General features: G+C 39.2%; 1 protein-coding gene across 1 annotated transcript in view; it reads right to left on the minus strand.

Moving 5' to 3' along the window:
• Positions 1-1388: 1388 nt before the first annotated feature.
• The window catches only part of LOC126395244 (ephrin type-A receptor 5), a 99052-nt gene continuing 83306 nt past the window's right edge, over positions 1389-17134 (minus strand). Inside the window, exons 17-19 of the mRNA XM_050052558.1 lie at positions 12047-12240; positions 8909-9073; positions 1389-7092 (exon numbers count right to left, since the gene is read on the minus strand). Coding sequence (XP_049908515.1) covers positions 6981-7092; positions 8909-9073; positions 12047-12240 — 471 coding nt within the window. The 3' untranslated portion in view covers positions 1389-6980. The remainder of the gene's footprint in view (positions 7093-8908; positions 9074-12046; positions 12241-17134) is intronic.

A 17134-nucleotide genomic window follows, 5' to 3' on the forward strand; every position in this document is an offset into this window, starting at 1 on the left:
GACATCGTGTCTTGCCTGAACTAACACCATGCCCAATTTTTTCCCATAGACTTACACTGTCAAAGAGTTGTCTATAAATCAGTGGATACATTTTTTGAGCATCACAACCCCTGCAAAATGACTCGTTTCACTATCAGAATTCAAACCATTTGGTTCAATAACATTTCCATAGTCTTGAAGAGCTGCACATCTAAATCATTTTATCCCCATTCGCATTAACAGAGGGCTGAATCTCTGCTTAGTTGCCAGCTCGGCCAGCGGAAGTCTCTTGCACATTTGCTCTATGGGCCCATGAATGTGGAATATCCAGGTACTGTTGTACCTATAAATCAAACTTGTTTGGCTTAATGCACCACTGTACAACTTTCATAGGAATGAAAGGGGCCCTGCGTCCAATGCTGTATCCAGTTCTCCATTGTTAGCAATCTTAGTTTTGTTGTTTTAGCATGGTAACATTTGCTAACTAGTGGCAAAGAGCCTAAAGTTCAACTGAGGTTAAAAATAATGTTGGTTGCTTTGCAGGTAGGCCCATTTGGTCATAAACCAAAGTATAGCTGGAATGTTAAGAGTTCACCATATGGATGTCTGAACCAAATTCCATGCCAATCAATCTAGTCGTTCCAAGTAGATGTTGAGATGTTTAACTGGCTAAGTGAAACATGAAAAGTCTAACTTGATAAAAAGCCAGGGGACTACCAAAGTCAGAATGGGATTCCATTGGAGACCATGAACTTCTGTACAAATCTGAATGGAAATCCAACGAGAAATATTTTAGTCTGAACCAAAGTGTGGCTAGACCAAGATTGCCATGAAGGTGATCCTATGACTGAGGAAATACACAAGCAAAAAGTCTAAGTTGAATTCACAACTCAACAGAGGCCTTAAGCAGGGACTGTGCCACACTGATAGATACAACAATCTGGAAAGGACTGGAGAGGAGAGCCGGTGTTTTATACTGCAGGGTTGATTACTGGATGGATCTCAGGTGAGCAGCAGGGAGCAGGTGAGTTGAATGAATATAATCAGGAACCCAGGAGAGTGGGGGGGATTCCACACCCATAGCACAGACACACAAAGAGACGGGACAAGGAAATAACAGGGAAACTAGTGACACAGCCAGGGCCGTGACAGTAAGCATGTCTAAATGGCTAAATATGTCATGTAGTAGATAAGTTTGTTAAGCAGGTATTAGGAGCACATGAGAGCTCAGATTTTTACTGTTGGATCAACCTAAGCTGCAGTAGAAATGGTGCCATACAAACATACAGTAAAGCAATAATTAAAACTGCTATCTGTGGATGTGTGAGCATGTGTTATGTAATGCAATGGCACCGGCTGTGAGGCTCAGACAACGACAGCTACCTCGAGATGATTTTTTAAAAGTTTTATTGCAAAAATATAGAATTTGATAACACACTACAAAAACATCAACACAAACATAATACATGACAGTCTCAAAGACAAACCAATAGCACATCAATAGTATCTTTACTGTGCTTTCAAAGAATCACAAAACAGTTATTCAGTTGTTTAAAACCTTGTGTGTGAGTTACTGATAACATGATCATCGTCTTTGACCTGGGGGAAACCTAATAACTGCATACCTGCTTTTGAATGTTGATACTTTCAGTGAAAGCTGCACATGACCCAATAAATGTACCTATTTTCCACTTCCTGAGAAGTTAACTATACAGTTGTGAACTGGGTGGAGCCATAAGTATTTTCCCACTGCAAATTTGCATCTGAAAATTTACTTTTAGCTTTAATCTCAATGTTACTCAACACACAGACACTGGAGTCTTTGATACCATTAAATCAGTTGCAAATGTTTCAGCTCACAAAAGCTTTTGAGACACATATTTTTTGTCAATAGCTGTTGCCATGACAAAGATGTCAGCTAGAGATGTGAAATCAGTTCAAGCTTATTCCAAACATCCTTGCAACCAGGAACAAGACTCTTGACGTACACTGTCTTGTGCCCTTGACTTTTTAGCTGCGCAGTTGCTCATTGCTTGGAGCTGATGATTCAACTGAGAGCAATTTCATACTGTCTAAGTGTGGAAAATGCTCAGACAGCTTGTCAAAAACTGTAATATTGTCTAAGGAAAATATTAGGACTGTTACAGCCAGAACTGTGGCCCACTTATAACCCTGCCCACTTCTTTGCTTTATTTCTGAGTTATTCCAAAGATGCCAACACTATGGTTTTCATCATTATAAAATGTCTTAAAACCAGTCAGATGTAACCCTTAAATGGTTGTTAAATTCCCACGCATTTGTGTATGCAAATATGTTTTTTTTTGCTGTTAATATATTGCTTTTGTACATTTGCTAGTATTCAGGCAAACCTCCTATCCAGTGGTTTATGCAGTGCCTTTATTACGGAGCCAATTCCAACAAACTCCATTGTGTACAAATGCAAGAACTTGTTATGGAAATTTATGTGTATACTGATGTGAAAAAAAATTTGATTACCCTCTTCTGAAAGTCAATCTCAAACAAGGTCGTTGATTCAGATGTAACATCAGACGTGTTACATAATGTAATTTGACACTAAAAAATTGGCTCCTGCATAAACGCTTCGCTGCATGGTTGATGGGAGTTCCAGCTGACAGTCACTGTAGAATAACAACACATCAATAAATCTTTACAAGTCTCTGCTGGTTTGCTGTGCTTTGTTTCTTCCTGTTAAACGAGGATTGCTAAACAACTGACTGCCGGGATAAAATCATGCCATTGCCAAAGTGCTGAGAATAAATTGAAATGATGAAGACAATTTGCGCAGCAACACCTATCAGCTAAACTGTATATGTACTGTTTGCAATGACAGATCAATACCTGTTTTCACACTTTTGTACTTAGCAGTGGTAATGCTAAAATGCCGCAAACGCTCAGATAAAATGTCTGGCTGAAGTTTGTTGACATCAAGGGCTAGTGCTATTGACGTTTGTACAAAGTCGTATCATCCACTCACTGTCCTATAAGATTTCTGTCAAACCCTGTGCTTACGTTCTGAAGGTGTATCATTGTGCCATACACAAGAAAATGGTGCTCTACATCAATGATGCTTTAGTTTTCCATATATAGCTTTGATTTGTTTTAAAAAATATGACCAATGCTTTGTGCTTAACTGTCAAATATTACACTATGGGAAGCATTGAGAATATGAGTGATATAATCAGCGTAAGGGAACACTGTAGTTCTCGGAATTATATAGTAAATAATCAAGAAAAACTTTGACACTAAAAAGTCAGTTGGACATTTTTAGTCAAACAAAACAGATTTCTCATAAAGTGCAAATTAAATTAGTTCCAACATACACATTGTCTGACATTCTTCTTATTGCCTGTAGATACTGTTGGCAAAAGGTAAATATATAGAAAATTGGGGCACTATTGGGGCATAGCATTTTGGTGGGGGAGGAAATAATGGTGCTCGAAAGATGAGAGGCACTTATAAGGGTGTACAATTCACCAATTGTTCATGCCCCAGGCATAGGTTTTACGTTGGAAATTAAGTTAGAACAGGTGGTTGTATAAAGCCAATACCATGAAATTTGGGTGGGATCAAAACACTGTGAAACTTCATCAAGCGCCTGTGGTATTCAAAAGACTAAGGAGACAACCCAGCACAATTACTTTCAATGTACATGCCTTATATTGTCTAATATAAAATATGCACCATGTTATAGATGCATTCCCCCACAACATTAAAAATCTGCATAGCCACGGTAGTCTACACACTGTACATATGTCTTACTGCCAAAAGGTTGGTTGCATTTTTGAAGACATTCTTGAAAAGATCTGCTTGAAAAAAGTATACTGTGATTTTAAAAATGGTACAAACAACAGATCTAATGTTGCTAAATGGCTCTTGTTCACTACCATTAAAACTACAATATAGTATATTGACATAGAAGCTGAAGCTAAACCTCCAAAGTAATCCTCCAATGTAAACTACAGAGACTATGCAGATGTTTATCTTCCAAGCAAACTTTCACTCTGGTAGAAGATTTCGACCTTTAAAAACACATACCCATATTAAATAACAATGTGACCATTCCCCACTCACATTCATATATGAAACCAGTCAATAAACATGATCTTGAAGGCAGGCGTTCTTCTGCCAATGAGGCCTGTTATCCTATTTTTACTCATCTCCAAGTCAGAGGGGGGTTTGAGTGTTTAAAAGTGAGGCATATCTTCTAAAAAAGTGAAATACCCCTTTAAAACCTTACATTCTTCTTGCGTGCTTTTCTATGCTCTTCATACAGTCAAGTGATACTGCTTCTTATAAAACTAGCTTTACAATCTCATTTCGTTTCCACTCTTACGTCACAGCACTAGCAGTACACTGTGTATAACCAAGAAAAATACTAGCATGTCATCTGCAAAGAGGAATATATATTTATATATACTGTTAGAACTCAGCTCCTGGTTAGGTGAACACAACGGTGAAAAGGGTCAAGTTTCAGCAATAAAGCACTGAGTAGCAATGTATAACATACCATACCAAAGAGAAGTAAAGCAAGGGCTTGATCACTGACATCATTTTATACCTTTAAACCATACCATAAGTTCATATATCAATCCCTGTGCACACTTCTCTGGCTTTTAGAGACAACAGAGTATTTATTGCTGTCTCATTTAGGGCCGCTGAAAATATGACCAGGTCTTGCACCAAAACTTGAAATGAAACACAATCACCAACAACATAACATGGATATTTGATAATTCTGCATACCCTTTTGGTCACCCTTACATGGGGACAGATGTGCTGGTTGCCCCCATCTGACAGTGGCCCAGGTCTAAGTAGCAGGAATGCTGATTTAGAATATTTGTCACTATTTACTAATGTGTACTACTCTGAGATGCTTGATCAATACCGACTTGTCTACATGATGATAGACTGAAGAACAATGCTCCCTGCTTTAAATATATAATACATTATATACATGAAATACATGTAGGCAGAGCTGCTCAGTAGTCCAAGAGAGAGTATCATGATGAAACACAAACTGTCCACATCATTTTGCTCTTTTTTTGAAACAAGTATAAATAAATAAATGATTATCAAGTTGATCAATATTGCCTCCCTATTTTCAGCAGTTCTGTCAGAGTGAGGTTTATTGTGGCGTGGCAGACGTGGTGGAGAGAGACTCTACGGCGCGGTGAACTGAAAAGATTGCTGAGGGTTTTCTGCGGTACCTGAAGGTTGTTGGTTCTAAGTGAAGGCTCCATGAAAATCTGAGTGCACTCGTAAGTGAAAGCTGCATTGGAATCCTTGCAGCGATTCCATTAGCATCTGAGCGAAGTTTCCATTAGATTATCAGTAAACTGTCCAACTGGAATCTTGTTGAAGCAGTCCATGAGAATCTGACTGGCAGTTCCATTATTACATGAGCAAATGTTCTATCAGGATCGACTGAACTTTCCATGAATTTCCATGAATGAAATTTCCATTAGATTGAATGTTCCAGCTGAATCCTACTGAAGGTGCATTTGAACATGACGTGACAATTCCATTAGAAGCTGTATGACTGTTCCATTTTGTATGTCCAACGGACTGCAGAGCCCATGAAGGTTCATCAGAAGCTAGGGTGAGGGATCCATTAGTGTTGGAGCACAGGTAAACAGTTCTTCTAGACTCTGGATGAAGGTCAGTGACTTGAATGTGTGAGTTTGCTAAAACCTACACAAAGGTTCCCTGGCATCAGAGCGAACGTTCCACGAAAACATGCAGGAAGTCTCCAGTATATTAATCCATTTCCAGTTAGAAACTGCATGGTTTGGGAGATGATAGCTGAAGGAGTTCTGTAGGAATCCACCAGGATCTTAGTGGTGATTCTGACAAAAAGCAAGCTGAATACAATCTACAGCTTCTTGAGGACCAGATTGGTTCTATTGCTACATTTTACCCCTATTCGACAGCATTTACATATCAAACATAATGCTGCCATTGAGCGTTGTGTTATGTGTAGTGCTATACATTCAGCCAAAGGAACAGTTGTAGAGAGTCCCTAAAGCCTTGTATCTTTTCACACTTTTGTATGTTCAGTAAAATGTGAAATATTCTGATTGAACTCAGACCCAGATGGTTTTCTTGTTATGGACTTTGTTGTATTTTAAATTTCAGCCTCTTTAAACAATGATGGCTGTATTATGTATTATTGTCTTGCATCACAAATAATGAAGTAAATGATGCTGAATATGAGTCTGGACTTTCGGTAAACTCCACAGCTGGATTAAAACTGCAGTCTCGTAGCAGGAAAACAAAATCGAAAGCACATCAGCATGGCAAAGCAAAGACTGAAACTAATGAAGACGTTGCTCTTGGTCCATTATTACTTTTTCCCCCCCGCCTGAGAATGGTGTTCAGTTCAATGACTCGTGATGGAACTGTACTTCCAGAGAAAATAGCCAGAGAAAAAGTCAGTACTGTTCAGATCCACTGGGTCCAGATCACCTGAGACAGGCTGAAAAAGTTCACTTCGAGCCCGCTGCATGAAACTTCCATATTTGTGATACAGCCAAAAAAGGTGCTGGTTGCTCTCGGAGCCAGATCTGCGGTCTGTGTTTCACGTTTGATCTGAGAGAATCCAAACAGTGCGCAGAGATTTCACAATCCCCAAGATTCACACAAATGGAATAATTAGAATGAGAAATCTTCACTTCAGTTCAGTTTAGCTCCCCATAGTCTTCCCTTCATGTAGCACCACTCAGTTCTGTTCAGTTTGGTTTTAGTGCTGCGATGTCAGATATCCCCAATGACACCACAAGCAAACTCCACACACAAGAACCACGAGAATGTGGATCCTCCAGCTTAGATCCATAAACACCGGGTTTCTTTGTCCGTAAAAAGTGCTAAGCCGCTCTAGGTCCAACAGCAAATCGAGTCTTTTTGTCACATACTAGGTCCATATACTGTGTATGTTTATATGTGTGTATTTGTGTATGTGTGTGTGTGCCTGTACAAATGCATCAGATGTTTACAGTAGAGTTGATGTTGTTCATATGGACTCTCATCTCTTGAATACTAGTGATGATTTTTTTTTGATGTCCAGCCAGGTTCACTCCTACTCTTCTCAAATCCCTGAAAAACAACACACAAACAACAGGCCCTTAATTATTAGGCAACAAATAAATATATTATGCAAATGATAAAAACACTTCTTTTTAAAATGTTTTCTGCAACAGATTTATTTGTATTTTTTAGACAACAAGCATTTTGATGCCATTTTTATTGAAGCTGGAGCCAGGGTCTGAAATTAGCACCCGCAAAACACGGATAAATTGTTGGCAGTGATGTGTAAAATCATCACGCGATCCACCACTTTGGTGGACGGAGAAAAGCCGTAACAGAAAGACAACTGCTATATAAAAGCACTGCTATTGGCCATAGAACCTTATTTGTTTTGAATGACAGTCGAAGTTCTCTGAATTCTAACCAATAATCATCAATAAAAAGATGCGCAGACACATTCTGTACATGCTCACTTGTTATCTATCAACCTTAATACCTCATGTATGAATTTTAGCTCCTCAACAACCAAGTAAAGTTCCCATGTCTCGCTTCCCAACATAGGCAGGAGGGTTTATGTGTGCACGTGCATGTGTACAGTACCCTCCAACCCCCCAAAAATAGGGCTCCCCGAGAAGTATGATGTAATTTGAACATAGGAATTAGGGGTGTGCCATGTCATCTCATTAATGATAATACTGGTTTAAATTTTAAAATGATACGAATAATTCGTATTGTGACACTTGAAATATTTCAACTTCATACTGTTACCCAAGTCAACAACAAGCATAGCTGAAAGCAAAATTATTACTAACTCCGCAGTGGTTCCAAAAAGAAAAGCAGCTTCAGTAGTGCGGAATAAACTGTGGCGCCCTGAATGTTTTATGAACGGCCCCGGACTTCTCAGACTCTTTTAGTGAGTTACTTTCAGAGGGAACTCATTCAGCAGCTCCTCTGGCAGCACAGCGTCTTTCCTGCTCGCGGCTCGACAAAAAACTACATGTATGTAAATGTGTAATAGTTATCACAAGTTACAGCGTTATGTGAGTAGAAAAAACAAACAAACAACTCAATTTGCTAAAAGACAAGGAAATAATCTGTTGATTTATATGAATAGATTTGTCATATCCTTATCGCAAAAATACCCTGAAATATTGTGATATTATTTTAGGGTCATATCATCCACCCCTAGCTGGAATTAACCAGTGGTGAAAGACGTACTTAAATCTTTTACTTAAATTAAAATAGTAATACAACTGTGTAAAAATACTCTGTTAAAACTTACAAGTAGCAATTCATTCTTTATATGAAAATTATGACAGGCAAAAACAGAAACAACAACAAAAAAACAACAAACCAAACCAAAAACTCACCTGCTACAGTGGCAGGTAGTGAAAAGCTGATTTCAGACCCTGGCTGCAGCACAAACTTATTAAGATAATATATAATATTCTCACAAGGCTCAGATCTTGCACATATCCTGATTTAACCAATTTACAAAAATCACCGTGATGGTGCTTTCTGGATGGTCTCTGAGTTATACTTCACAAGTCATACTCATTTTCTGCAGCTATAAAGGGTGCTGGCTTTTTAGAACTTTTTCACAGGCTTGCAACCTTCTACCAGATCCTGCATTCTCATTTTGTTTCAAGCTTCACAAAACTTTGTGACCATGTCCATTGCAAAATGCGATAATGAAAAATGAGTTCAGTTTCATACATGCATTGCACATTTCATGGGTGTCGTTTGAGTCTGGATCATGTTATTTTACCAAGAAATATCAGACCCAGATATCTTAAACCTGAATGAATAAAACCAAAACTATCTGCATGGCTAGATGTCTTGATACTTCTTTCTGCTTGTATGTGTGTACCCTAAGTGTCCTTACTCTGATGTCATCTGAGCCACCGTCTCCAGCGAAGAGTAACCTCCTTCCATGAAAAGCTCAGTGTAACGACCCATCTTGATGGAGTCGAGCCATTCCCCCACGGTTTGGCTCCGAGCGCTGTAGCTCCCCTCTACACTGGCGTGCTCCACTAACAGGTTGGAAACTCTGGTACGTATGAAGATAAAGACACAGTAAAAGACAGAGTGAGACAGTGATCAAATTAAAGCACAAAATTTATGTCTTATTTCAGACACTTTCCATTGTCAGAATGTAGTAAAATAGATTTAGCTGGAAGGACTTTCCAGGCACCAGCCCTGTTTCACATCATTATAATAGATATTAAAGAGTGGGCTTCACTGTGCAATCAACTCCATTTTGAAGCCCATGGCTGAGCTCAAGAATCCTGACAGTTACCAGCGAGGCTTCGTTATGCTAGTTATGCACCATCACGCAAAGCTGAAAATGCTGCCTACTCAAAACTCTTTGTCATTCAGCTCACTCCCCGTGCTAACAAACACAGCTCTCCATGCTATCAAACAGAAATGTTCATGCCAGCTAACAATGTTCTCCACGCTGTAGCGAGAACAGGAGTGCAGTGTGGAACAAGGCCCGGCGTTCCTTTAATCTGGCTAACTGTCATATGTCATTGCACAGGGCTGTTAGATACGCCACTGATTTATTAACTTTGTTCCTGTGTGTGTTTGTCAGTGTTTGTGTGTAGGTGGGAAAGAGAACGCTCCCACATCATTTCATTACCACTGCAAGGAAAATAAGGTAATGAGGGTGTCTGACTAAATGTCTGCTGCAGAGCACTTATAGCCATTTCATGCCATTATACACTAATGCAATGCATATACATAGCGGAGGAATACTAATTGAATATCCAAGTGTTGGGATAATCAAAAAATACCCCACTGAATACAATTCACACTAATGTGTAGTTTTAAGGAAATCGAGCCACTTTCATTTATTTATCTCCTCTTCTTTGCAGGCATGCAGCAGTAAAAGACTGTGTCCATCCTGATTTAATTATGCAGCTACACAAGACTTCAATAAAGGCTCTATTTACATTTCATCTGAACGGTGATGAGTCTATTAGCTGGCAGAGCTGGGTTGAAGTCACTTAAGATTGAATAAGCAAATTAAAGCATAATGCATTTTCAAGATTTTTAAAAAATGTCCGTAATAACCAACACATAACTCTCCTTATAAATATATATATATATATAAATTATGTTTAGTAGTATTTCAGTAGAAGCAGGTGTGAGAATTATTTCCTAAAGTATTAAATAGCAAAAATACTTAAATTTAAAAATATTAATATCTTATCCACATATCAATACAATGATCTACCAGCTATTGTTTTTCAGTGGATTCTTAACAGAGATTTTCTCCAAAAATAAAGGACTTAGAATATATTTTTGATGTGTTTTGATACGTTGTGATGTGGTGTGTATTCATACAGGAGTTGAGGAGTGAGGAGTGATGTGGGAACTATTTCCTAAAGGATTGACTACATTCAAATATTTAACAAAAACACTTAAATTTAAAAGTATTAATATCTTATTCATGTATCAGTACAATGATTGGCCGGCTACTGTTTTTATTGTAATTTCTCTGTGGGGCCTCAAAATAAAAATCAATATTCTTTACATAGATTTTCTCCAAAATAGAGGGATTAACATATCTTTTTGATGTGTTTGATTTGCTGTGATTTGGTGTGAATTCATACCTGTGTGAGGAGCTGACCAGTTTTTTTAATGTGCTGGGATTGCTAAAGGCTCTATTTACATTTAATCTGTACGGCGATGAGTCTATTAGCTTGCAGAGCTGGGTTGAAGTCACTTTAAACTGAATAAGCAAATTATAGCATAATGCATTTTCAAGATTTTTAAACAATGTCAGTAATAACCGACATGTATCTCTTATTAAAAAAAAATGTTTAGTAGTCTTTTACTTGAAGCAGGTGTGAGAATTATATTGAGAAGTATTGAACACATTCAAATTTTTAACAAAAATACTCACATTTAAAAATCTAAATATCTTATTCATATATCAGTACAATGATTGGTCATCTAGTGTTTTTACTGTAATTTTAATGCTGGGCTTCAAAATAAAAATCATGGGATTCTTAACATAGATTCTCTTCAATATTAAAGGACTTAAAATATCTTTTTTTATTCAGATAGCAATACAATGACCGGCCATCTACCGTTTTACTGTAATTTTTGTGTTGGGCTTTAAAGTAAAAATCTGATTCTTAACATAGATTTTCTTCAAAATAAAGGACATAACATATCTTTTGATGTGTCTGATACCTTGTGATGTGGTGTGAATTCATACAGGAGTTGAAGAGTGAGGAGTTGCCCTGTTTTTTAATGAGCTGGGACTGCAAAAGACTTTATTTACATTTCATCTGTACGGTGATGAGTCTATTAGCTTGCAGGGCTGGGTCGCTTAAGATTGAATAAGCAAATTAAAGCACAATGCATTTTCAAGATTTTTAAAAAAAATTGTCAGTAATACCCAAAATATATCTTTTCTTAACAAAAAAAAAAAAAAATCTAAATTACATTTAGTACTCTTTAGTAGAATTATTTCCTTAAGTATTGAATACATTCAAATTTTTAACGAAAATACTCAAATTTAAAAATATGAATATCTTATTCATATCCTCCTGAGACCTGAAATTTTGTTTGGTATGCATTTTTAATGTTCTTTGGGATCAACAGGACCTGATGAGCATAAAAAAATGAACATTGTTAACAAAATTAAGTCCCATTGTCCTCAAACAAGATGAGAAATGAGAACTGCCTAATTGTTACTGTTACTAAAATTGGCCAAATTTGTTGCCATATCAAACTACAAACATTTTTAATCCCAAATAAAAAAGTTTCAACCATAAAATGTGATCAGGTTTTGGACATTGTCATCTTTTGTGTTGGGATCAGCTGCAGACTGACTTGGCAGAGATGGCTGCCATCTTGTTTTTACATGAATTAGTGTACATGGGTAGTATCTTACTGTATGACCACTAGATGCACAAGAAGTGTCCAAATTTAACATAGATTTTCCTCAAAATAAAGGGCATATGTTTTTGATGTGTTTGATTCGCTGTGATGTGGTGTGAATTCATACCTGTGTGAGGAGTTGACCAGTTTTTTTAATGAGCTGGGATTGCGAATGAGTTTGTCTAGTAGACAGACAATCTCATCAAACTTGGGGCGGTTGCTTCGCTCTCGCTGCCAACAGTCCATCATTAGGTGGTAGAGAGCCTCAGGGCAGTCCATAGGACCTGGCAACCTATAGCTCTCCTCCACTGCCTTTATTACCTGCACACAGACAGGGGGGGATGGAGAAAGTCAAACAGAGGTTAGGTTTTTAAAAAGCCATGAAGTGGTACAATACTTCAGGACAGTACAAAGGATTTGCTAACTAATGACTTTCCTCCATACAGAAGTTGAGAAAAGAAGTGAAATGAAGGGAAAGAGTGAGAGGGTAACGCCGTTTTAACTGGCTGGACAAAAGGTTTTGGGGCTAGTGGAGTGGAGTCAGAGCAGTGAACTCCCCATGTGAGTCTCAATCCTCCCCTCCGAAAAGATGGCTTGGAGCTCCAACAACTTTAACTTTCAACTGTCCCCAAGCTGAACTTTACCTTGCAGACAGTTTGACCACAGAGTCAAACATAAAACATAATAAAATACAACAAACTTATTACAAATACATGCAAAACATTCGGTAAAGCTCACTGCACATGAAAAGTCCTGTGCATGAACACAAACAGGAAGCATGAGCACAACAAAGTCTTTCACAGGCAGAGGGTTCTTGCTGTAGCTCTGGTTGAGGGTGAGAGGCTGTCAGTTAATAGTTTGTTGGGCACAGGGAAACAGAGATCTGTGTGGGCACATGAGACCCTAATAATGAGGGTGGGTCATGAGGAGTACCACCAGTTGGTCCAGGAGCTTCTCCTCGATGATGGCTGTTTCCAGGCATATTTAAGGATGACTTAGGGGCAGTTTGACACCCTGCTGTCTATTGTCAGGTCGTGTAACTCTGGGTAACCCCTACCACCAGTTTCTCCTCCATTGTTTACTGTAAACTTGTTGTTGTGACCACCACAGAAGGCCCGCCACCTCTCCAATCACCTGATCGGACAATGGGGAAAAAGATGACGAAAGAAGAGATGACGTGGGGCGCTTTTCCACTTTGAGTTGAAATTTTTTCAGATAAAGGAGTTCAGAGCGCTCCGGCAAAAACGCCAAGTGCTGAGAGCGCAGAAACGCGATCAGGGCCTTCCAATGTTCTTGCTCTCTTTTGTTCAGCCTCCGTCAAAGTCTGTTTGTCTGCTCCACTCTCCTCAATGAGATTCGAAAACCATTTCTAGAACTGTAGGAGGTGAGTGCTATACACAAATGTATATTGTTTTAGGTGAGCTATTCCCTTAAAAGAGATAGACATTAGAGTGCCAATGTGAAAATAAGTGTCACACCTGTTACCTCTTTAAAAAGCCTATGGGATTTTTCCATTGATTTTTGGATTATTGCAGATGGTCATCTTTCAGCTTTTCCCCGACCTTCCTTTCTTCACTCTCCAAAGTCTCCCATAAGTGTCTAGTTAAACATATGGGTGGCTGCATATTAATTAAAATGAGGTTACTTGGGTGCCTGTGTCTGTGATGCCTCTGTGAGCAGAATCTGAATAAAATAGGTCGACATTTGTTCAGCGATGATTCATTTTGTATGCTCACTTGTATATGATTACATATGATTGGATTTAAAAAATAAAAGTTAAGTGCAAAGAAGAGATAGAGTGACAGAAAGAGGGTTTGAGAGAGAAAGAGAGATGGTTTCCTGCCTGGACAAAGTCTGAAGAAGTCAAATCATTTCCAGGGTACGGAGAGGACACAACCTGTTCGATGCCTGATATGTAATAACCTTTTCACAGCAGGACCGCGACAAACTTCAGCAAAAGTAATCTTACTTCCAATTGGAAATCTCCCGAGCAAAATCCTGACTCCTGATATTTGCTCCAGGGATGCTCCTGCTCTCTATCTGACCCCACACTGAAACCTCCAAGAAGTTAGCAAGCAAAAACGAACCCCCTGCCAGGATCAACAAAGCAACACATCATAAAAAACATTATTTGTGTATTTGATACGCTGCAAAACCCGGTTAATCATTTCCGCGAGTAACAAGATGCAGCAATGAATCACAGAAATGTTTTTTTTGGGAGGGGAAATTGAGTTAGATGAATAATAAATAAACCCTGGCTCTCTGTTAGACCCTGCAGTGGAAAGCAGGCTGGAGTTTTCAGCCTAGTTCTGCCAGTGCAAGACACTGGAGGGAATTGATTTGTTGAGTTCATGACAGCCTTTGCTTGTGTTAAATTCGCACAAAAGACAGACGTGATAGCACTCCAATACGCATGCATGCATGAAAGCGCACGTACGCTCGCACCAAAGCGTAAGAGAGAAGCGCGGCATCAAATCATCGCTGCGTGCTGAGAGGGAGAAGAGCTACACAAGGCTGACTGGCAGGGAGGAAAGATCAGAGAGAGGGGGGGAAATGAGAGACCGAGGTGGGCGAAAAAGGGAGAGAAAACGGACGAGAGGGAACGAAAGAATGCAGACAGATTGTGTTTTTTGAGAGACAAAAAGAGAGGACGAGAGAAAGGGGTGAGGAGGAAAAGGGGTAGAAATGGGAAACAGAAGGAGGGGAGCTTAGAGAAAGAGAGTGTGAGAGCCGGCACTTTCTAGCGCAGATCAGAGAAAATCCAGCATAACGCTTTCAATTAAACATCAAACGTCTTCTTCTCCTCTCCTCTCCTCTCTTCCCCCCTCTCTAGACTTCTCTGAGACAGACAGCCTAATAACCAAAAGGAGGAGGGAGGGGTCTGAAGCAGGGGATGAAGAGGTCACTGGAGGGCTGTGCGTGCATATGTGGCCTGTGTCTGTGGGTGGGGAATGCGAGTGTGTGTGGTGCCTGATATGCTACGTTCTCACTCATCGGCATGTGACACGATGGCTCATTAAAATGACCTCCGGGCTGCACCATAATGAAGGTGCTACCCTCTCCTCCTCTTTTCATCACCCACGTGCAGGTCATTTGAGCACTTGCTGAGTGTCGCTAACCGCTAGCTGCCACTTTTTTGTAATGTATTGTCATGTCGCCAAATATTTCTAAAACCGCAGCATTTTGTTTTCAAGCGATCCTCAAAGCTTCGGCACTAATGGGAGATATATGGATAACCTAACTGAGTGTACAGCCTGCTATTTTGCCCGCCGTGTTTTTCTGCTTAGCTCTGCACCTCCATGCGTATTCACCTGTTTCATTCTTCTGCTTACACACACCTTTCCTTACACCCCGCAACGTCTCTCTTTGTGTTTCCACTGAAGCTATCCATTCTCATTGTCCGCACTTTGCAGTAATAGATTTATACTAATAGGTATAAAGGAACAATACAGTGGGCTTTGAGCCAACTTTCTTTTACTCTAATGGACGTAAATACTGTGCAGGCGCATTCAAATAAACTTAACATCACATATTTATTTTGTCTGTAAAGTTTATGGTAATTTATTCAGGTATGTGAGTGTGAGCGTCTTCAGTTGTACAAGACACAGTGATTCCCAACTACTTGGTCGCGGTCCAAAAGTGGGTCCTGGGTCCATTCTGAATGGCAAGTGCCTCGTATTAGCAGAATTAAAAACAAAAGAAATTATAATAGGCTTTACGTTCCTGGTAGCTGAGGACCTGACCTGCAGTCATCCAAAAAGCCCAGCAAAGGATGCTCTTCCTTAGGACCCTGAAACTCAACAGGCTTCCTCAGGAACTTCTGATCCAATTTTATCACTCTACAATTGAGAGCATAATAACATACTGCTGTACTATGTGGTACTCTGGAAAGAAAGAAAGTCCTGCAGGGGGTTGTCAAGACGGCTGAGAGGATCATCGGCTTCCCCCTACCACATCTTTGCAGCATCCACTCAGACCGTCTTCTCACACGGGCTACAAACATAAGGTTGGACCCCTCACACCCTTTCTCGGGCAGACTGCAAACCCCAATCAAACGCACAAACAGGCTACGGAACAGCTTTTCCCCAGAGCTGTGGACAGACTTCAGAGACTACAGCAAGTATGCAAGTATGACGCTGACTATATTAAAGTGTGTGGACCTTAAACCAATGACTAGGGAGAAATCTGGACCACACAGCTGGACCAGTTGGGAACAACTGTACAAGAGCATGGCCGAAGCTCCTGAAAACCAGTATTGAAGAATTCAAGATCGGTCTTTGTCTTGAGACTGGTGCCAAGACCACTTTTTGAACATTGGGGTCTCGTCCAGAGTTATTATTTTTTATATTTTATTAAATTCAGTCAGGGTGTCTACAGATATAACCAAGTTAAATTTAAGACTTTTTAAGACCTCTTTAATACCACCTTATATCAAATTTAATATTTAATTAATTCGTCAGTCTGTCCAATGATTGTAAATAGACACTGGGTCTGTCAGGCTGGAGAAATTTTCATGGTTGTGTGATAGTAGGAGCAAATCACCACACTCATGACCAGAATATGCCAAGGTGCCAGAAAACCATGTGTCAAACTTGTGTAGGAAAAGAGTATTTGCACACTTGGATCAATGCAAGTATCTTTAATGAACCAAGGACCTTCATCAGGGTAACAAACCTATTGTTACCCTGATGATTGTCCTCTGACCGAAAGCTTGGTTCATTAAAGATACTTGCATTGATCCAAGTCTGCGGATACTCTTTTCTACACATGGTAGTGTGACAGAAAATATTTAAGACCCATTAAATCTGAATTTAAGACAATTTTAGACTTTCTAAGGACCTGTAGACACCCTGTTAGTTTAGTTTCAGTTCGTTTTTATTGTTTTGAAGCTAATTGATTCACAGTCTTGTACACATCATTCCAGTCTCAATATGCACCACTTCCTCTTCATGCTTGTGTTGACAAATTTTTCCAAATCGACAAAGACCTGAACTAAAGACATTTATTGTATAATTTTATTTCACCTTGGTCAGTTCTTTAGTATAGTATAGTTGTTTTCATCTTTTTTTCCAAAGTCTAGTTTTTATTTTTATCTCAGTTAGAGAAAGTTTTTTCCCCACCTTTTTAGCTTTTAGTTAAATTTTAGTTGACTATAATAATCTTGGTCTCGTCTTGGAATCAATCACACAGTTACTCAGTCTCATCTCGGTCTCAG

This window comes from Epinephelus moara, chromosome 9 (genome assembly GCF_006386435.1).
Source record: "Epinephelus moara isolate mb chromosome 9, YSFRI_EMoa_1.0, whole genome shotgun sequence".
Classification (NCBI taxonomy): domain Eukaryota; kingdom Metazoa; phylum Chordata; class Actinopteri; order Perciformes; family Serranidae; genus Epinephelus; species Epinephelus moara.